The sequence below is a fragment of the Urocitellus parryii genome, chromosome 10 (assembly GCF_045843805.1).
Source record: "Urocitellus parryii isolate mUroPar1 chromosome 10, mUroPar1.hap1, whole genome shotgun sequence".
Taxonomy (NCBI): domain Eukaryota; kingdom Metazoa; phylum Chordata; class Mammalia; order Rodentia; family Sciuridae; genus Urocitellus; species Urocitellus parryii.
In genome coordinates this window covers 32,499,861-32,522,833 of record NC_135540.1, presented here as the reverse complement: position 1 = coordinate 32,522,833, position 22,973 = coordinate 32,499,861, and the positions used below count along the sequence as shown (strand labels likewise).

General features: G+C 37.2%; 1 protein-coding gene across 2 annotated transcripts in view; it reads right to left on the bottom strand.

Moving 5' to 3' along the window:
* The window catches only part of Fnip2 (folliculin interacting protein 2), a 112,896-nt gene that overhangs the window by 34,717 nt on the left and 55,206 nt on the right, over nt 1-22,973 (bottom strand). The window contains exons 3-9 of one of the 2 annotated variants that reach the window (XM_026395936.2): nt 21,821-21,967; nt 19,046-19,146; nt 18,849-18,920; nt 17,092-17,192; nt 16,824-16,913; nt 15,246-15,317; nt 6,160-6,289 (exon numbers count right to left, since the gene is read on the bottom strand). In XM_026395936.2, the coding sequence (XP_026251721.1) occupies nt 6,160-6,289; nt 15,246-15,317; nt 16,824-16,913; nt 17,092-17,192; nt 18,849-18,920; nt 19,046-19,146; nt 21,821-21,967 (713 nt within the window). The remainder of the gene's footprint in view (nt 1-6,159; nt 6,290-15,245; nt 15,318-16,823; nt 16,914-17,091; nt 17,193-18,848; nt 18,921-19,045; nt 19,147-21,820; nt 21,968-22,973) is intronic. The other variant, XM_026395937.2, reaches the window with a different exon arrangement.

The window sequence follows — 22,973 nt, the reverse complement described above, 5'->3', positions numbered from 1 at the left end:
CTCTTATTTAACTATTGTGAAAAGCCAGAATAGCGGCCACAAAGCTGCTAATAGCAAGAGTGAGGATAAAAAAATTAATTTGCTTTGTTCTACAAAGACACTAAAGCAAAGGATATAACATTGTAAAGGAAAGCACCGTGCCTGGCACATGGTAGGTATGCAACTTCTTTTCTCTTTCTCACTACCATTTAGCTTTTATCTCTGACAAATACAGGAGGGTACTGCTGCCTTATAACACAATTCCTGATGCTGGGCAGAATTCAAGGCAGTTAGCTTCCTGTCCTTGGTCCTATATTTGGTGCAGTACTCACGATCTATAAAGTTCAAATACATCCAGATTTTATAAGACATAAACAGATAAAAAAGTTTTTATGGTTAGAAAAGCTAATTTTAAATTTTGTTCTAATTTTAATTTTGTTCTAATCTCAGAGATGTGCTACTATGTCCCTTAACTTCACCCAAGTTCTCAGAGATGCAGGTATGGCTGATTAGTATGTAAAATGCTCTCACTTCAGACTCACCACTGGCAGCACACGATCTCTAGGGTTGTAAATGTTACTTTTTAATTTTTTTTTTTTAGTTATAGATAGACACAATACATCTATTTTATTTATTTACTTTTATGTGGTGCTGAGGATCGAACCTAGTGCCTCACCTGAGTGAGGCAAGTGCTCCACCACTAAGCCACAACCTCAGCCTATTAATGTTACTTTTTATAATAAACCATCCACTATACACTTCAAGAAATCCCTAGATCGTCCTCATCAGAAAAAATTCTTTGAGAATCTTTTAGAATGTGTGATTTCACACAATGCCCCATTCTTTTCTAAAATACCTCTGTTAAAACCTTGTTTTCCTACACCAGTTTATTTCTGTTGTCTATAAAAAAATACTTCTGAGCTTGTACTGTTAAACATGCTTGTACTTATGTCTCTTCTTTTTCAAAAGTAAACTCTCATACCAGTCCACTCCTCATTAGGCCAACATGATCTTTAATAATCTAATAGTTACAAACACTGAACTCTGCACCTTTATCCTTCATCCATTATCTTCAGTTCTACCGAATAAATTCTCCCCTCGGTTTAACGTAACAGAGAGCGCCACCTGCTGAATTTCTGCAAAACTTCCATAGTTGTAACAGTAGCAATCCTCCTTGCTTCACTACATATATCCTCTAGTAAATTCTAAAGCAACTGAGTATAGTCTTGGATCCATTATGAAAACTGGAATAAGTCAGATCGAATAGTATCATAATTCCATTTTTAAAAATTATTCCATAATAAAAGAATGTTTTTAAAAATTTGAGTATACATGCCCAATACTTCCATGTACCTTTTCCCACAGGTCATCAACCATGTAAGGTGCATAGGCTGATTTGTAAATGAACAAACTGAGGCAGGGTGCTTACTCAATTGCCTGGGGAACAAAAAGCTTCTTAGTGACAATGCTAGAGTTAGAACCCAGAGTTTCTGTCTCTAATATAGGTTCAGTTACTGGGCACTGGAAATGACCAAACTCTGACCCCATTCCTCATCTGTTGGCTGGTGCTCATGCCATCTGAGGCATTACAACAGTTGGAGCACTGAGGGGAAGAAGCTAGAAGCAACCAGATCAGCTAATGGGCTCCAGGTTGCAGAAAGACCACTGTTTTAGTTAAGTTTTTTCACTGTGGTGATCAAAAGACCTGACTAGAACAGTTTTGGAGGAGGAAAAGTTTATTTGGCGCTCATGATTTCAAAGGTCTCAATCGATTCATGGATGGCAGATGCCATTCCTCAGGGCCTGAGGTAAGGCAGACCATCATGGTGGAAGTATGGCATAGCAAAGAGGCTCAAGACATGGACACCAAGAAGCAGAGAGAGGCTCCCCTCACCAGGGACATATAAATATAAACCACAATGGCACACCCCCAGAGACCCACCTCCTCCAGCCACACCCTATCTGGCTACAGTTACCACCCAGTTGAACCCTAGTAGCAAATTAATGCACTGATTAGGTTCAGGTTCTCATACCCCAATTATTTCACCTCTACATTTCTTGCATTGTTTCACACAAGAGCTTTGGGGAAAGTCGAATATCAAAACAATACCAACCACCCTACACAATCTTATTCTTTATAAAGAGAATTTAATTAATGCTCTGAATACACATTTATGTACATTATAAGTACTTTAAGATCACAGATAAAGCAAAAACTATAATTATTTTAATATTTATCGACAACCTATCATTGTATCAGGACTACTTGGCTTGTTACTTATGTCAGCTTTGACTTACAATGAACCTTATGAATTACATTGGACCACAGGAAATTGACATTTTTGTTGTCACAGAACATCCCATCAGCAACTTCATATGGTTTGTTCAATCATTTTTTTTCCCCTAGGTACTGGGGACTGAACTCAGGGCCTTGCACATACTAGGCAAGCAGTCAACCACTGAACTATGTCACCAGCCCCTTTCATTTCATTTGAGATAGGGTCTTCTTAAGCTCAAGCTGGCCTCCAACTTGTTATCCTCCCATTCTAGCCTCCCAAGTAGCTGGGATAATAGGTGTGGACCATCATGCCTGACTGATTGATTCCATTTATAAATCAAACAAATCAAATCAAAAGGCTTTCTGGGTTATTTTATCTTGCTCCTTTGAAGTTTCAATGGCCTGAGTGGCACAATCTTTGTGGCTTTTCTTTCCTTACTAGTACTACTGCTGGTACTACCTATCAAATGCCCAAGCTGCAAAAGCATATCACCAGGTACAGCAGGGGGCCCTGAGGTCAGTGAGGTGACACCTGTTATGGATTCAAATATCATTCCTGACTGCCTTTAATTCTCTTAGAAAAGAAGTTTTCAGGGGCTGGGGTTGTGGCTCGGAGATAGAGTGCTTGCCTAGCATGCATGAGGTGCTGGCTGGGTTCGATCCTCAGCACCACGTAAGAATAGAATATACTATATCCACCTAAAACTAAAAAACAATATTAAAAAATGATTTTAAAAAAAGAAGTTTTCAATTACTGTGAATTTTCTCTTGGTCAGAAGTAATAATTTTTGATACCTACTGTTCTCTTGTCTCTAGTATAAGAAACTGATTTTCTTACCCACTACTTGCCAAAATGGAGTGGATTAACAGCAACATCCTTTGAATGAAGAGATTGATCTTCAGGTACAGGTAATCAAGTCAAAATGTCTTCTACATATATATTCTCAATGTTCAACATACTATACTCAGGGCTGGCTTCATGGGCATTAAATCTGCTCTCAGAAAGGCCCCTGGATTGGTATAGTGTTCTGCAACTGGCATCTTGAATTCTTAATAATTTATCTTTGTACTAGTGTCCTTTAAGTGAAGTCTAATGTGACAATGATATTTGCACATGAGCAGGGAAGATATGGGGCAGCAGTCTATACATGGCTGGGTTCAGGCCTGACAGTCAGACTTACACCAACACATCTGAAGCAGGACAGGGTGCCACAAGGTTCCAAGATGGCAGGCTGGACTTGGACCCAGACTGATGGCTATGACAGTAGTAACAGCAGAAGCAACAGTGGCCAGTTATGGGAGGGGAATGAGAAAAGAAGGGAGGGCCTCTGACAGGAATCATGGGAAGAGGCCAGCTTGTCCATCCACTATTGGAGCCCTTCCCTAAGGAGTTTACACAAATATTTAACTTCCTGACCTAAGCCCTAAAGGAGTAAATTATCACAAAGCAAAGACATACACATGGACACTGCAATAAAGTGAATTGGGAGTTATTAGAATCTTTCAAAAAGCTGTCATCTCTGATTCTGAAAATTGCTGCAATATTACAAAGCAATATTCACAGGTATAGAAGTAGAATATTAATGGAAAGACTGTTGTATTGAACAGAAAAAAAAAAACCTCACTGTTTCTATATGAACATTCAGATAGGCAAATTACTAATAAGGAAGATCATTTTAAAATTAATGTTTCCTCATATTTGAAGAAATAGCAACAGAATGCATAAACAGACATTTTGAACAGTTTATGAGGACATTCAGTTTCTTGTAAGGTAAATACAAGTTCTAGGAAACATCAAAGGAAATATTAAATAGCCACATACAAATTTATATCTATAATTAAATTCAGATTTAACACAAAATGGACTTCTGTGAAGAATTTAATCTTTTTAGAAAACTGTTCCACAAGAATCACCTGATCAAAAGTTTATCAGTCATTCATCCCAATGTTGTCACATCCCAACGCCTCAGTAGAAAGATCCTTCTCTAAATAACTATAAAAAAATATTTGCCATTCTGAATTTGCCAGGAATGACTAATGCCACTTTCAATATCAACTGAAAGACAAGTTGCTAAAGTAGAAATTTCAATGATAGTGAATTTGCAGAAAAGCCTGAAAAATCTTACAATAAATCAAGATTTCATATTAAGTATTTTTATAGCAGTATATAAAATTATACCAAAAATATTTTTGGAATTTATAAGTTTATGTTGCTATTTACATATCACTGTTATCTCTATTATGTTTTATAACTAATATTTTTAAAGGCAAAGTTTTACTTTTCAGTACCTTTAACAGCATTTTTCCTACTTTCTGAGCAAGGGGCCTGGCATTTTTATTTTGCACTGGTCCCACAAATTATATATCAGCCCTGACTGTATTCATAGGCTTTCTGAATGTTAGAGTCTTATTTAAGGTAAAAATTCACTAGAGATTGATTAATTCCCAATGTCAGTCCTTACTTCAAATTAGAATTTTGAAGGATTTCAGTGGAGTGGAATGGAGAAATGCTATACTCAACTTGGGACATAAACCTGAAGGAATAAAAGAGCATTTTCAGCAAAGAGATGGCTAAGAGGGAGGGTTTCCAAGATCCATCTCTTCTGGTCACGGCTATCATAATGCCGGGGTGGGGCTGGTGATGGCACCAACTCCTGGCAGTTGTAGTAATAGCAATGACAGTGATAGCAGTAGCAACAGCAAACAAATCATATTGGCCAATACTCTATTCACCATATGCTGTGTCCAGGCTAACACCTGACTTGCTGTACCTTATTTGGCCATCTGAACAACCCTTTGAGGCTGAAACTAATATTATTATCACTAATGCAGATGTGGAAGCAGTGCTTAGAATCCAGGTTAACTTGTTCTAACATGCAGGACTTGTCCTCACAACAAGTGCCAAGCTCCCATCCATTTCACTCGAAGTCCATCAACCAAAAATCAGCTCCTTATTTAATAATGCAGCTCTACTTTTTTCTTCTTGTCTTGCTCCCTAGAATTGTGAGAGGAACAGAAGAGATGCTCTAACCTCTTCTTTCTCTGCTTATCCTTTCAGTGCCCTCTCCTCCACGGGGTCCCCACTTCCTGTGCAACCATCACTGTGTTTTCTCCTTCCTTGAGTTCCAAAGCACTTTATGCCTCCCTATAGCATGTAGTCTCTTTATACCATTATTTAGGTGCATATCATCTTCCCTACCAGTGCATAAAAGGTTAAATGCAGGCACGTAGCCAAATCATTTTTACACCCTCACAGATCCCGATGGAGTCATTACTAGTTAATTTACTAAATCAATTGAAGTGAATTTTTATAGTTATGTATAAAACTTCCCTTTTGGGGTGACAGAAGAAGAGTTTAGATGCTACTGATTTAAGATCAAATATACGTTTTAGACATAACTGAAGTTTAGATTACAAAACCAACAGAAATGAAGATAGAAAGTATTTGATGTCATTTATATTTTTAATTACATTGATGCCTGTTCAGTTGGTAAATTTAAGATTTACAATAAGAATAAACCACTAATATGAATAGAGAATATGTCATATTTTCAAATATCATATCACTCCAAGGAAGAGATTTATCCCACCCTGCACGACTTACAAGAGCTACATTTGTAAGGGACTCAAAAAGAGTGCACACTCACTTTAACACCAAACCTAGCTCAAACATGGCACAACTACTGAGATATTTCCTAGTGTCTTTTAAATCAGAATCTTTTGGTAAGCTTTAATCTATTTTCTCCTTCAAATGCCTAACTTGTAAACTTTCTGGTTACACTGAGGCTCCTTGAAGATTCCCGTTCCTCCCACTGACAGCAGGCAAGTGCGATCACCCTGCGGGGCCCCATCACGCTGCCTACACTAGTACTTTCCCCAGCAAGAACAAACTTGAAACTCACCTCCTTGGAAAGATGCCATTCTCTAAACTTGTCGTCTGACTTCGAAGCCAACGGCGCTGATAACTGCTGGAAGAAGATGTAGAGGAGCTTGGCGATGGGAAAGGTGTGATCAAAAGGCTGCTTAGTGAGGCTGTGAAGAAGGAAATTTTGAACTTGAAACCTGAGGTAAATGAGTCCTTACATATTATATACTGCACACCAGTAGGTTTGTATTTAGTACCACTCAACTGTAAATTTAAAATGGATAAGATGGCAAATTTTATGTTATGTGTATTTTAGTACAAAAAACTTTGAAAAAAAAATACATATATGCTAAGTAACATAATTTGCAGGTTCTACCAATCATATCCAGCAGGGGGAGTCTATAATTTTTGTTTTATGAAGATTTCTACACAGCAAAGAATCCTTTATAAAGGAAACCATATTAAAGGAAATAAGGATCACAGATAAGGCACGTGCATAAATTATCAGGCCCGACATTATTTATGCAGAATAAATTATTAATCAAATGGAGACTGCAGATTTCTGATAACATGGTTCTTATAAAAAACTTTATATTGTTAAGCTGGTAACTAATGCCACATTATCATGCTTACTTATAAGAATTTCTACCTCTTGACTACCTCATTACTCTTATTTTTTCTTTTAGGTGAAATTAAGTATTTCCTTCCATTGTAGCCTGTGTCCGGACCCCAATTTTCAAATACACAATTCTTATCCTCCTATCCTCCAACCACTGCAGTCCCCTTGTTTGTCAAAGAGCAACTTCTAGTCCTAAATATGCTTTCTGTTTCAATGACTTATTTTGCTTACATGAGTTTATACTTATGGAATAAATTATTTCAGACTGCAGTAATTAATATAAAAATAAAATGACTATGATTTTCTTTAAGTAATGGGGGTAAATTCTTTAATCAGTGCTCAAAGAACACCTCTGTGAAAACAGATACCTCAACTGAGACGGAGGGCTCAGAGGAGGTATACCCCAGACATTCTATGAAAGAATTAAATAATATCAATAGTTTAAAAAATCTATGTGTATTTCTACTTATATATATGGGCGGACATATTTCCCCGTCTCATTCAAATACTCATTGAGCATCTACTATATGTCAACTATTTTATAAGTCACTGGGGGACAGAATAGTAAACACAACTGAGTATGTAGCTCTCTGCGGTTGTCGGTAAGCTCACATTCTGAGGGAGAAGAAACAAAAAAAAAAAACTCCCAAGAAATGAAGAAGATAATCACAGAATGTGGCAAATCACAAGGAACAACCTTGCCACAGGGAAGAGGAAGTATAAGAGTCAAGAACTCAGAAGCTGTTACAATTTCTTTGATGGGAGAATCTTGAGATTGATTTACTTATTTTTGCAGAAAAATGTGATCATAGTATCAGACAGTCAACACTCTCAGGACTCTGTGCTGACACAGGACTACAGTAAGCCCAGGGCAGGTCCGAACTAAGGCCTAGAGCAGAAGGTTTTGATGCTGTCAAACACATTTCAACTTGCAAGGAGACATATGGGGGAAGTATTCTGCAGATAACCCTTAATCTTCTCTTGTCTTCTGCAGCCATCCAAAGGAAAATGTTTGGAAATGCTCCCATCAAAATAAAAAAAAAAAAAACATATTCATGGGATCGACCCCATGTTTCTTCTCTAAGTTCATCTTATACCACCCTTTCCATACCACAACTGGCCTTCTCTCTGTTTTTTTTTTTTTTTTTTTTTTTTTTTTGGTACCAGGAATTAAACCCAGGAGTGCTCTACCACTGAACTACATTTCCAGTCCCTTTATTTTTTATTTTGAGACAGGGTCTCACTAAGTTGATAAGGCTGGCCTTGAACTTGCAATCCTCCTGTCTCAACCTCTTACCTGAAAGAAGGCAGCTAGCCTTTGATTATAGATATGCTCTTTGAAATCTGGCTGTCTTTTTTCTATTCTTATTCACAAGGATTTTCTATTCCTTATTCACAAATCTGTAGTCTATTCCTACCCTAGGTATCTGCAATAACTATACCATCCCTAAAATGGTATTTGAACTAATCCTCACAGAGAATTCATGGAGACTTAATGGGAACTTCATGGAGTCCCTACTGGCATTAAAGTCTCAGCTGAAATTTCATGCTTTCAGAGGGCTATTCATGGGCACCCCATATATTTTTTTCCTTCATTGATAAGTGTGTGCCTACATTTCAGTGTTTATCATCCATCTCTCCTTAACTGACTAAATTCGATGAGATCAGGGTTCATGTGTATTCTGAGCACTGATCTATCCCCATACCCTAGAAGATTGTTCCATGAGATGCTCACTGAATACTGGGCCAACAATTCAGTTAAGGACAATAATGTTTGTCTCAATCAGTAAGTGTAACAGAAACAGAGAAGTAGAGAAACAACTTTCTAGATGAATTCACATATTGAATTTGTTTAAGGTCTCCTATGGCTAAAGCTGTATATACAGTATTTGGATTTTCTCTTTTTAACCAACCTTCATTTAAAGTTTGTTTTTGTTTTTTTGGTGGTATTGTTCTGAGTACCTTTTCTATCTGTTTCTATCTGTTGGATGAAAGGGTACTACATCCCAAACATAATGGACTTTGTTCACTGTGAGACTCAAAGTTCTTCAAGTTTTTGCTTAGAAACTTGAAAATATGTAAGGTGACTTAGTCTAGTATGTAATTACACTCTAAAGACAACAAAGTAGAAGCATTTAATGGGTCAATGAATAGAGCTGTTATTATTATCTAAGAGGAAAACTTCATTTTTAATAAACCAAATATGTTATTTTATTGGCAAATCAAATTACACATAACACATTTTAATTCCCAAACCACAAAATTAATTTAGGAGTTTAAAAGGTCCTCAAAAATGCCATTTTAAGTTTTAATAAAATTCCTATAAAGCCCCCCGAATAATAAAAAAGACAATGTTCTCACTACCATGATTTCAAAACATCTCAAATTTTAATTTCTTTTCTGGGACATAAACTCTAGCCCACCCTAGGTGATCAATTCATTCTCTGCATTTATTTACTAAGTTTTTTGACTTTTGTCTATTATCCAGAGTCTGGGATCTAAGAATGAAGTGCCTACAAAAGCTTATGAAAAATATATAATCTTGGTCCTTTGTTCTTCCATATGAAGTAGAAGTTTAGTCTGACTTCACAGGAGATTTTAACTCAAATTACACTGAATTTATAGATTAATTTGTAAAATGTGATCCTTCACTCCACCCAATTAGGTCTTTTAATAAAGTTTTAAAACTTTCTCCATCACATATCACACATTTTCTTAGATTTATTTCTAGATCCCCTATGGGTTTGACTGCTACTTTCATTACTTTCTGATTCTAATTTTTCCTAAGCAGATATATAAGAATGCAAGTTTAGAACCGAAAAAGCTAAAGTGAAAGAAAAAGCCAACAAGCCTGTGAAAGTGAAGATGGCAAATATTCACTCCAGGAAAATGCCAAAGGTCTAACTTGAAATATAAGAAGTGGAAAGAAATAAAGAAACTAAGTTCTGTCCAAGACACCTTACAGGACATCAAACAAATATAATGAGCAAAGCAAAGCAAGTCAAGGCCCAGATCCTCAACAGTAAAGACACAAGCAGACATTTTTAGACCTGGATATTTATCACCAAATGATGGAAAGACTAAGCCAAAGGGACCAGCTCCCAAAGATACTTGTCCCACACCCAAAATGGTAACAACACAAAAGGGATCAATGCTTGCAGTGCAAACTGGGGGACACTCATTGCTGGGAGCTCATTCTAAACTGCAGCTAAATACTTTTATATTCTGCAATTCTATTTGAAGAGGGCAGGGCAGAAGTCCTCTATCAGAACTGTGGAGTTGAAGAGAAATTGTCTCATGGCAGCCTCCCAAGGGAGACAGGGAAGTGAGTGGGAGATGCCCTCTTAGCAGCTCCTCAGAGTCCTCCTATCTTCTTATGTGACAGAAAGATCCCAGGTTATGCGACCAAGACTCATGCTGAAGTTCAAGCTTTTGCCCATGTGCACAGGTGCAAAGGTCAACAGCATGTAGGGCTTTTCCCCTACACAAAAAATAATACCTAGACATGGGGATGAAACTCAGTGGTAGAATGCATTCTTAGCACCAAAAAAACAAAATGAAAAAATAAAAAGCAGTGTTGTCCTTTTGACTCCTGCTCCTCTCTTTACTAAGCACTGAATCAGTTAAGTCAGCAAGAGGCTCAGGTACAAATGGGACATCATTGTGTATTATTCCATGGTGACCTACATTGTGAGGAATCTGACTTCATTTTTGATATTCTATTGCTGATGGCTTTGAAGCTTCATCCCATCCCCCTGGCCTCATTCTGCTCCCTCTTGGCAAACTGATGAGAAAGCCCAGGTGCTGTCTCTTTTGGTGCCAGTGGAAGGTTTAAACCACATGAAGAAACACTCACAGTCTTACCACCAAGAAAACCCAAGTTTAGTCTCTTTTCCCTGTTCTCTCAAGCTCTTTTCTGGCCAACTTGGGAAGTCACCTGCTCTCTCCAGAAAACCCTCATTATGTGAGTAAAAAGCCTTTCCACATCCTTACAGTATGTGTATGTGACATCATCAGTCTTGATCCAAACCAAATGTTGGGCAGAGTTCATCCTGTATCTGCAGAGTAGCTGAAACACAAGTTTTATCTGAACACTTTGATGATGTGTATTCTTATCTGGTAGAGTCACTTGAAAAGTATATACTACAAATGTTCCTCATACCGACCTATTTGTTTTACCACTTTTAAAGACTGAAGAAATGCAGCTACAAAAAGAATGGGAAAACCGTTTTCCTTACTATGATTTGATGAAGAAAGCCTAGAGCTGAACTATGGGCAGATGACAAGGCTCGATGACGCTGTCTCAATCCCAGCCCTTGGAACCTCATGCTGCTCGCAGATCCAAGTCTTCTGAATTTCAGCTGACCCATCTCTTTTGAGTCAGTTTTCTATTTCTAAATTACAGCAGGCTACTCACCAGTGGAGAATTTGTGGACACTTCTAGCTAAAAATTATTTCACTATCTGTCTCCCTGAAGGGCCTCTGGCTTGTCCTACATTGGGTAATGTCACCACATTATCCTCAGCTTGTCTTCTCAAGTCAGAAACTGAAGAGTCATGCTTGCTCTCTTACTCCTCCCCTAAAACCCATGTCCCGTTAGTCACTGAGCCAGCAATCTGCTTAGTATGCTAGAAATCCACCTCTCTTTTCTTCCAAGGCTATATAACCAACTATGCCACTAAAATGATCTCTTAAAATTTATCTTTACACAGAAGATACATTCAAAATATCCAAAAGAAAACACAATGAAAAGGTATTTCCCCTTTACACCCCAAGAAACAAACATTCTATGAATGAGGAAACAACTAACTCTGGGACTTGGGCAAAAAAAAATACAGAAGATGACTATATGTGTGTGTGTGTGTGTGTGTGTGTGTGTGTGTGTGTGTGTGTATGGCATTTTGTAGCACAGAATTAAGAGAGTGCTCAAACTAGCACCCCCCACATAAATGGGGGTATATAAAAGGAGCACAGGAGATAAGAAAAAGAGCTCCCAATAGCCAAAGCTGGGATGATTTGAGCTACAACAATTTTTTTAAATGAAGTACTATTAGATTATAATCCAAAGTAAAAAAAATAAATATCCTGGAGTTCATATTGATATAATAACCAAATAAACAAATAAATGGGAAGATTAAACATTTTTCCCATGCAGAAGGATCCCAACTAATTTATGGAGAGCCTCTGCTCTCGAGGAAGAGGACCACAATTCCCCACTCCATAGGTGGATAGTGACGTCTTACCAAAGCAGAGCATGGAGAGGGGGAAACAGTCACTCTGCAGTGGAGAAACCTGACAAATATCACGTTGGCCAGGTAAACAAGGCCAGTGTCAATGGTCACAAGGCACAGTGACAGTAGGTAGCCTTGACCTGATGTGATGAAAATGGCACTTTACCCCTATGGTCTTCCTTCCCTGGACTCACAACCTCAGCTTCATCATGAGGAAAACTTCCAACATTCTCATAGTGGGGCATTCTACACAATAACTAGCCAGTACTCAATACTGTCATGATTAGCAAAAACAAAGTAAGTCTGAGAACCTACCACAGCCAAATAAGCCTGAAGAGACCTGACCAATAAGTGTAATGTGGTCCTGGAATAGAAGAGAATTAAGTAAAAACCAAGGAAATAACTCAACTATGTTCTTTGGCTAATGGTTATGCTTCACTAATATTAATATTGGTTCATTCACTGTCATAATTCATACACTAATATTAAGATGTTATTAACAGGGCAGACTGAGGAAGAGTTATAAGAGAACTCTGTGAAAAAATCTTCCAAATTTTGCTGTAAATCTATAACTATTTTAACAATAAAATCTACCTTAAAAACTTTCCTGCTGGGTGTGGTGGTGCATGCTTGTAATCCCAGCGGCTTGGAGGCTGAGGCAGGAGGACTGCAAGGTCAAAGCCAGCCTCAGCAACTTAGCAAGGCACTAACCAACTCAGCAAGACCCTATATCTAAATAAAATATAAAAAACTCTTGGGATGTAGCTCAGCGGTTGAGCACCCCTGTATTCAATCTCAGTACCAAATAACAATAACAACAACAACACTTTTCCTATCTCTCTACTCTTTAGATAGAAGTTAAAAATTACAGAATAAAAAGACAATAAACACCATCTTACTTTCTCTACTACTTCTGCTAATTTAATTCTAATATTTGGAGCTCCTATTCTGTTTTAGAACCGAGATCTTGGTTCCTCCACAATTTAAGGTGGGAAATAAGAAGTAGAGAATGGATTACACTAAGAAGATAAAAGAGCTCTTACGTTAACAGAATTCTTAATCCCACCAAAGATGTGAAGCTCACACTAGTCTATGTAAGACTCAGGGATATCAGAGCAGTTCCCAGGTGTGAACCTAAAGGTGAGCACATCTACCAGGACAGCCAGGGGAGCAAAACCCCTCTCAGGGGCACTGGCAGTTCTTTCCATCCCCTTTGACTCCGTCCTCTCAACAGGAGAAGCAGAGATTGGAAATACAGATTGCCAAACTACCAAACAGAGCCAGTCTTCTTTCATTATCAAAATTAACCTTTGTATCATACTGTCCCCAGTTCCCAGATCTGGTTAGTCCCAAACCCCTTTACAAGAAAACATTTGGCTCTGGCTGCCATGGACTTGTACTTTAATGTGAACTCAATTTTCCTGCTTCTCAAAAGGCCTGGAAAAGTAGTTTTAGAGCAACATAGAATCTAAAGAATATCAAACAAGTTGCGATTTAGATTCGTACAACATGAACTAATTTTACCAATTATATTATAAACTGAAGTTACCTAGGAAAATCCAAACTTTCTTCTAATAATGTTTCTGCTGGTATTAGTTCCCTAAAAATCTCTGAATCTTTTCTGGAACAAGGGGTATAAAAAGTAAAATAAGGTTACAACAGGACAGAAATCCCGTGACATGAGCATTCAGAAGGGGCCCTGGTGGAACATTACTCATGCTCCTTCCCCCATAGACAGGTGAAAAGCTCTCACCTTTCTGCTTTGGAATTCAACCACAGCAAAGTTGGTCCAGTGCCAATCCTATCACAGGGGACCGAGAACGGCATTGGACTGAGGGCCACTAGGACACTAGGGTTTTTCAGTGCACACTCAGAATCTTTTGAGTAACTGATGGAACTCAGAGTTCAGCTGACAGTGACCCACAAGAAATGAGGAAATTACCATGACTATCATTAAATATGACAAAAGAAAAACAGTTCACTTGCACATCACATATTGCCTTTTACCTTTTCAGATTTTAAGTGAAAATTATACAAGTGTAATCAATGGGAGCTACATTTCAGACCAAAGGTGATTAGCCCAACTTCACAGAGAAGATAATGAATACCAATATGAGTCAATTTTAACAACTAATAAAACACTATATATATATATATATATATATATATATATATATATATATATACTTTATTACATATATGTATGTTATATATGTGTGTGTAATACAAACATATACATTCATATGCATATATATAAATGACAGCAAGGGGAGCAAACTGCCACTCAGGAACATTAGCAGCCCTCTCCATCATCTCTTTCATATATAAATATTAAATGCCAAACAGGGAGATTCAGTAACAATACATTTCATTTAACAACTTGGGAGCAGAGAGGGACAGAATGGGAGAAGGGCCCTGATATTACACAGGAGAAACAAGGATTTTTGAGGCACTGTCTGAGAGCAAGAGGTGGAAACACAAATGAATGAAAGGCCAGGAGGAAAGGCACCCAAGGTCTGGATCCAGTCTGTGCAGGGACTGCTGGCTGGTTGGCCTCTTGGTCGAAGGAGCCATGTGTCAGAGGAGAAATCAGTAGCGTGCTCCTAGAGGAGGCCTACAGGATGTGTAATCATCAGGTAAACCCCACACACCTAAGTCCCTGGATTACTTCTCTTCTAACACAGAACCTACCTCAGATCTGAACCACAAATCAAAAGTCAAAAGCAGCATCATGTACAAAAGCAGAAACCATGGGATCCTAAAAGCAGTATTAGAAAGTTCAGGGCTAGTTAAAAATAAAAAGTAAAAGTAAAGTTTAGGACTTCTAGAAGAACAGAAAGGTACCGGAGACACAACTTAGATCAGTATTCTAAGACAGAAGAAAGGGTGATCAGGTCAGTTGGCAGGCACTTCCACTGTTGTTCAAAGATTTATTTTCGCAGACACTTTCCCTCCTCTGGTTCTATACACAGAAGTCAGCAAACAAATTCCCAGTATTATTGACTCAAGGAAACTTCACTCCGGGAAGAGATTTCTCAGCATACACTAGTCTCATATGAATTTGGGTATAAGACTAGTTTATGTTGCATAATCATTTCCAGATGTTACACATCAAAATTTCAAATCTTGGGACATCAGAATATGGACAAAAAAACAAAACAACAAATAGAGGATGAGGCTTAAAAAGTTGGAAAAACAGAAAATGGGTAACTTTTTTTTTTTTAATCTTTATGGATAGTTCACTGCATTAGTTAAACCAATAAAAGGAAATACCTGATCGAGCAATGCCACTGTCCCTGTCTTCATTCTGTCCTCTGCTTGGCATATCAACTGGGGTGCTGTGTGCTGAGATAAAGGTACAAGGAAAACATGTTATTGAGGTTTTGAATCCAAAGATACAAAAATTTCAAAAATGACTGCCGTAATCTTTACATTTCAAAGTAGGCTACTGCTATTGATGATTGGCCTGTTTATTATAGAGATTAACTAGAAAGCAAAATTAAATACATAGATGATGAAAGAAAGAAGAAAACAGAAGTATCTGCCTTTATCCTACTGAAGCACATAAACTTTTTTGAATGAATTCCACTCTCTAAAAAATCCTGTATCATAAACTAATTATGCAGATAATACAATGATCATTTTTCAAGTGAATATTTTTAGCTATTTTCCTCATTAATAGTAGTACGTATATAGCACTATATTTTCAAAATGCTTTATAATTAGTTTCAGTAGTAACTGTAGGCAACTTAGGGAAGAGAAATACTTGAAAACCATTTCATAAATTCAAAAAATGTTTCTATTTATAACCCACTCTCTTGGCAGACAGAAAACACTTATATTCCTTTTCAAATATTTCTTCCTCTACTTCTTTTCCATATACACCCATACACAGTACTATTGTCGAGTTACTTAGAAAAACTCATGTTGGCAAGAATTTTGGAAAATCTGAAGTATTAAAGACTTATAGGAAGACTTTAGATGGGCCGGAGCTGTACTCTTACTGAGCTGGAAGGCAGATGAAATGTTGCTCAGTAAGTTTTATAATGTACAAGAAGCCCAGTGCCCTGCCTGATTGTTGTACTTGCCAGTTATTTTCTGAAACATGTTTATTTTCACAATTTTAAAGAGAGTATATAAACATGTTATCCTCACTCTAAGTAGGTGGGAGGGTGTCAGTTTCATTAGTATGTCAGTTAACTACCGTGTTTAGCATATTTCAGACTACGAAGAACAGAATGAAAAATATCATTTGCCATACTCACAATCTTAAACGTTAGTAATGAAGATCCCCACACTTGTTAATCATGCCAAGACTACAATACACATTGAACAGCCTCAGCTAGCAAGGCCAGTGAAATGTTAGAACACCTCGATGATTATAACTGTAAAGAACCTAGAAACTGCATTTATATCACTTAAATGAGAGACACACAGAGAGAGAGATTGATCAATCTTCCATGCTCTTTAATTAAAGTGACTTTTAAAGAAACTCCATGCAGGTAAGGATGCAAGTGAACAAATAGAGAGAAAACACCACGGCAAAGGGAAACAGTTCATAGCAGCAAAAGAGGCCCAGGAAAATCAGAAAAAAGAATTGTCTTAGAAACCCTAAGGGCTCATTTCAGATCAAAATCAGCTTACCCTGGGATATTAACAGAGACATTTACTATAGAGGTTCATGGGATGAACTTTCCAAAATATCATGAATTTGGCTGCATTTGAAATTATGTCTCTTATCACAAGAGCCCCTTGAATTTCTAGGAAAGCACAAATAGGACTTTTTCTGAGAACCAGTACAGGATTTATTAATGTGTGTGGGTCACACTGTACTCAGCATTCCACACAAACCTGCAAAGAAAGAAGCACTCCGGGTGAGCCGGAGAGGTCCTCCTTCAGCTGCCCCCTGCAGCAGTTTGCTGCTGCATGCTTGCAGCAGACCTGGAGACAGACACACAGAGGACGGCAAACAAAGCACACACATACACAAAAATAAACACCGATTAAAAGTAATGCAAAACCAAACCAAAACAACACAACACAACCAACTCAAATAAAGTAAAACACACCCATAATAGTGGTATTCAGAGAGAAAATCTGTTTGCGTGTCTCATTTTACCTAGGTTACTTCCGGCACGACCAGGACCCAAAGTATGCTGATTCGTGTTCGGTTTTCCTGCATGAGGATCTTGGTTGATGTACTCAAAGCTGTCTTGCAAGCTAAATCCGGCCAGGAAGAGGAAAGCAAAGAGAGGAGAAAAACATCAACAGGCTAATAAAAAGCTGTTTTTTGGTAGACTCCCAAATATATACAACTGCTGAGTGACACCCAAATGCATACAACTGTTATTTGATAGTCTCACATCTACCAAAGGAAATTAAATTGGCAAGTCTAGGAGAATTTGTTGAAGGAAAATAAAAGCTTTTTAGAAGTAGCCAGATCCATACAATTAAATAATTGCATTCCTAACAATTTCATATTCTATAACAGGACAACAAACTCTAAATTCTGCTTCAGTGGCTGACACCTAGTATACTGCTATTCATTTCTAAATTCCGCTTTAGCAACTGACATTAAAGATGCTGCTATTCATTTCAAGGGTTTTACATAAACCCTCAAAATAAAATTAATTTTAACTCTTGATTAACATCTATGAATAATTCAGCAACTTTTTTCAGGGGTGAGATGCATCAGAAATTATGATTCTCTTAGGAGTTTGATTTCACAACTTCTAAAAAGTTAGAATTACTCATAAAAATGTGAGGGAAATAGATTTTAATACTGTATTCTTTTGATTTATTTATATATGGCACTGAGAATGGAACCCAGGGCCTCATGCACACTAGGCAAGCACTCAACCACTGAGTTAAAACCCCAGCCCCTATTATAATAATGTATTCTTTAACAGGAAAATAAATAAAGACTTTGAGGATAATGTAGCATAATGAAGCCAAATAATTTTTACTTAAATCTGGGCTCAATATTTTACTATAGGGCAGTAGTGTGACAAACATTCAGGTAATTTCAAGGGGATGAAAAAAAGTATATCTCATAATAAATAAACATCAATTCTCACATTGGCTTTAGTCATGGTAGCCCAATGTTAAGTGTTCAAACTATTTTGTTGTAGGATAAAGCAAAATTTTTACTCAGAAGTACCCAAAGATGCAGAGGAATAAAATTTTAATTTCCCAGGGTTATTCATTTAACATCTAGGAATGTCCCTTATTTATACTAAGTACTTCCTTTAAATATATAACAAAATATAACAAGCATATGAAATATTTCTGTTTGAAAGTTCAAATGTATAAACAAATGCACTGTGATGAAAATTTAAGTTAAACATTTCAGTATTTTTAGTCTATGCACAAGTGCAAAAAGAGGGGAAAATCAAATGATTACATGGTTCAAATATCTAGCAATCACAAAGGCTACACTGACTGCTCAGAATAGATAGCAAGTACAGACAACCCTCCTACCCCACACTGTGATCATCCCAGAAAAAGTCATTATGTACTTCAATCCTTCAGAAATACATACTTTTAAAGACAAAATAATATTGTGGAATGGCATTAAATTGGTGATATAGTTATTCCTTTTTTCCCCTTCTATTTTTCCAGAAAATTAAAACTTGGTAGCTGCCTGTAGAAATGTAGTGGATAATTGAAGGCAACCCAAAATAAAGATGCTGCTTTGTCTTTAAGGACACCCAAGAAAGTCAAAGTCCTTCCCCTGCTCAATGTTACTGGACACTGCCTAACCCTTTAAAATCCTTCTGTTAATCTGGATTCATTTTGCTTCTCATTTCAAAACGTCTGATGGCGCACAAAAAGTTACTCTATCTAGAAAAAGACACACACAAAAATATGACTTACTTATTTGTACTTCCACAGAAGCTGCCCATTCTAGCAGAGAAAACTTTACTAATCATCAGTTGCGGAGGAGAACTGGAAAATAAATAAATAGATAGACGGATGGATGGATGGATGGGGGAAGAAGTGCATTTTTAAATTACGGAGTCGGTATCACCATACTATTTCTCGAAACTGTAGAAAAAGAAGTTCAAACTCACCGTATATAGTGTATCTTTAAGGTGGAGCCTTTATAACTCATTGCGACTGAGCCAAACATCATTTCCCCTAGCATGTTGACATCAGAAGCTGGTCTTGTGTACTACACAAAAGAAACCAAGTCAAAGTCAGTATGTGGAACTATGCGACATGCAATGCAATAGCACCAATGCTGTTATGCTGTATGCACATATAGTATGTGACAATGATTCACTATCATGTATAATCATGCTGTGCTAAATAAAGACATTTTTAAAACTTCAAGAAAAAAAGGAAAAAATATACAATGGTGCAGAAGTAAAAAAAAGAAAACAAGATTTATTAATCTCAGGGTCCCTCTTTACTGGGTAACTACAATTATTTCTTAAACCTGGAGTTGGTCATCTTACAATCACAATCTGTAATGTTGATTGCCTGGGTTTTCCCCAAAATTATTATTAATGTTCTTGAGTTCTTTCTTTAAGCATATTATGTTTATAGGACCCAAGTGTTCATTAGAAATCATTTTTAACATTATTATGAGAAAAAGATTATCATTATTTCCATTTATAAATTCTAAATAGATTATATTATTGAAGAAACAGGGTAAATCTTCCCTTGGTACTAAGAACTCATCCTGAGAAGAAATATAATTCAGTATTATTCAATCAAATAATTTACAGACTTGATCAAAAATGTCAATTAGTGCAGGCAGGGTTTTGTGCAGGTACAAAAGATAACAGATGGTCCAAGTATTCTAAAATTTTACAAAATATTTCAAAAATATTTGACTCTCCCAACATCAAACCATTTTTTTCTCATGCCTTTTTGTTATCCAAAAGGGTGGACTATATTCTCGTTTACTTTTATTTTTTGGTGGTGCTATGCACAAGCTACACCCCAACCCTCTCTTTGCTTTTTAACCAGCACAGCCTAACTTCACCTCTCATGTTCCATCGATTTCATTTGCTCTAAGGATAACTTTCATCTTCCTGTCAAATCTAATGGACACTTTCCAATTTGTTTTCTTAAAACTACTACTTTGCTTTTTCAATCTCTTCTTTCTGAAATCATCCCTTAAACATGGTTGTTCCCTGGAGGGCACTTCTGCTCACTGCCTGCATTTTCAATCAAACATTCTTTGACTTTGATTTTTATGCACATAGGAATACCTGCTATATTTTTATCTCTAGGCCCAGACCTCTCCTCAGGCTCTAAAATCCTATATTCGAATCCTTTGGGATATAGCAGTCTTAAGTACATATGCTAAGTCCTGGGGACACAATGATGGACAGGATAGAAATAAATGTTGAACAAACCAGTGTTCCACAGGCACCCTAGCATAGCTTGAAACAAAGTAACATTCCCTGCACCCCAACCCATCAGTCAGAATCTTTGACAGTGTGTTTTCTATCTGAGGAAAAACATGGGGATCAACCTCAACATTCTCCACTGAATCGTTCTCATTTCTTTTTCTTTTTGCAACACTGGAGATTAAATGTGCGGCCTTGTGCATACGAGGTGACCATGCTCTACCACTAAGCTATGCCCCCGTGTTTCTTTTCATTTACTAAAACTCCAAATGCACACATACATATATATACACACACTGACACACATATATAACCTACTTACACAAAATGGCAGAGGTAGAAAGATAAAGTAAACCAACCAGTCTTATTAACCAGGTTCCTCTGTTGGATTAGAACTCACATCAACCTCTTCCCACCACATGCAGATAGAAACCATCTGGCTATCACCTTATTTACTAATAACCTTCTTAATTTTATAATCTGCTTTTCTTCTTGGGATATAAATTATAATTATCAACTAGCTGAAAATTTCACTCTATAATTTTTAAATTACAAACTACTTGAGACCCCCCAAAGCACTGTACAATAAGGGCAAATGCATGGCCCAAGTCCTGGCTATGAAATTAATACAGTCCTATGGGACTGTGGCTGCTGGTAATTACCCTGGCTTTGCTTTTTCAGCAACATAGAAGACAAGATTCTACATGGGCTTAAAAGAGAAAGTTTGGTACATCACCCATCAATTAATGCCCTTCTGCTATTACTATTCAAAATTTACAAAACATTTCTACTTTTGTATCTAGTTAGTCAATGTTTCTCATTTTATGGCCCTCATTCCTATCCTCTACCTCCTCAAACACACAACTCACAGTGTAAAAGAATGCCACCTGGGCTGGAGTTGTGGCTCAGTAGTAGAGCACTTGCCTCAAATGTCGTGAGGCACTGGGTTCGAGTCTCAGCACTGCATATAAATAAAAAATAAAGGTCCATCCAAAGCTAAAACAAATAAATAAATCAAATTTAAAAAAAAAGAATGCCACCAGCCCTGAAACCTTCACTCTCAAGTTTGGCCTTACTATTTATTTCTTCTGCTAGACAAGACTTTCTTCTTTCACTGGCAAGTTCTACCTTCTCAGGATGCCCATATACACTCAAAGAATCTTTAGGAGTTCATAGGTTTATTATTCTGGATCAGAATAATAATAACAGCAAAGGAAACAAAACAAAAAAATTTACCTCGTTTGCAATATTTCTTCCTCATTCAGTATGTATTATGCTGTATCACTCTGCTGGATTATAATTTTTATAGAGAGATAAAAGACAAAGTGTGAAAACAACACTGATGTGAAACATTTAGGATCACTCTGTTGAATACTTGTTCTCACATTCCTGAAGTAGAACCCTCCAGCAGGCATTAGCCCCTGAGGAGAAGTTACAGTAAATTACTTCAACCCATGGGGTGTTCCTACAGAAGGCATGTTTTACCTGGTACTTTGGAAGCTGCTCCTTGGTGTGTTGTAAAGATCCTCCAGAAGAACTATGGGAAGAGATGCTGCTGCTGCTGCTGCTGCTGCTGCTGCTACTTCCTTGGCAGCACTTGGCTGACGTTTTCACAGGGACATCCTCTGTTTTCTGGGTTAAGAGAGGCAAGCAAGGTAAAGGATACTAAGTATATCAGGCTTCATCAACAAGCTCTTCACTGGGAATTCCTTTGTCAAACCGTGTAGGAACCTGCACTGCATTCAAAACCAGAAGCTCTCATAGAATTTTTCTTTAAAATTATGACAAAAATATGATTCCTTGGAGCCTATAATATTTGGGAAGGGGAAGTGCTGAAGGTACTACACAAAAACTAGTGAATTTAGACATTATTCTCCTTAATTACCAGCTTTTGTATTTCATCAAATGATAACGAATGTTTTCAATTCTTAAAAAAATCTTTAGTATCATGTAAAATCATAAACTATGAAAATGATGAGGAGAAAGATGGTGATTTAAGTTTAAATTTTAAACAAGCAAATGGAACTAAGAAAACAAAACTATTAATTTGGACAGGCTGGGCTTATGTTTTTCATGACACACCTCTTCTAGTACCTCTTTGAAGGTAACAGGAAAGAAAATCACGAGGTTGAAATTGTGAAAGATGAAGCCCAAACCCTGAAACAGGAGCTACTGTTAATTACACAGCATGTGATGGAAATATGGTCTTTAAAGGTTAGAGGTGACAGAGGATTATCTACTCCATATTCCCTCAACAGTGTTCACTGCTAATTTCTTATGATAGTGACATGAAGGTATAAAGATTTACCATCATTAATTTTTGACTTCATCTTCCACCAGAAGCTATCATTCCCTACAGAAGCATCCTGCAGCATCTATGAGAAGTAGTTTCTATTCTGAACTATTTTTTTTTTTCCTTATACAGCTTTTGCTTGGAAAATCATGAATGCAACTGCAGCTTATCTAATCTTCAGTGTGACAGTCACACTGGTGGTCTAATGCAAATGCCTGCAGTCATGTGCTTTATACAAACTCATGACATTTTGTGCTTGCCAAGTGGGGGTGAGGGGGGCTGAAAATGGGAAAAAAATATAAGGAAAACATAAAATGTGCTGGTCCACAACAATCACTCCAGCAA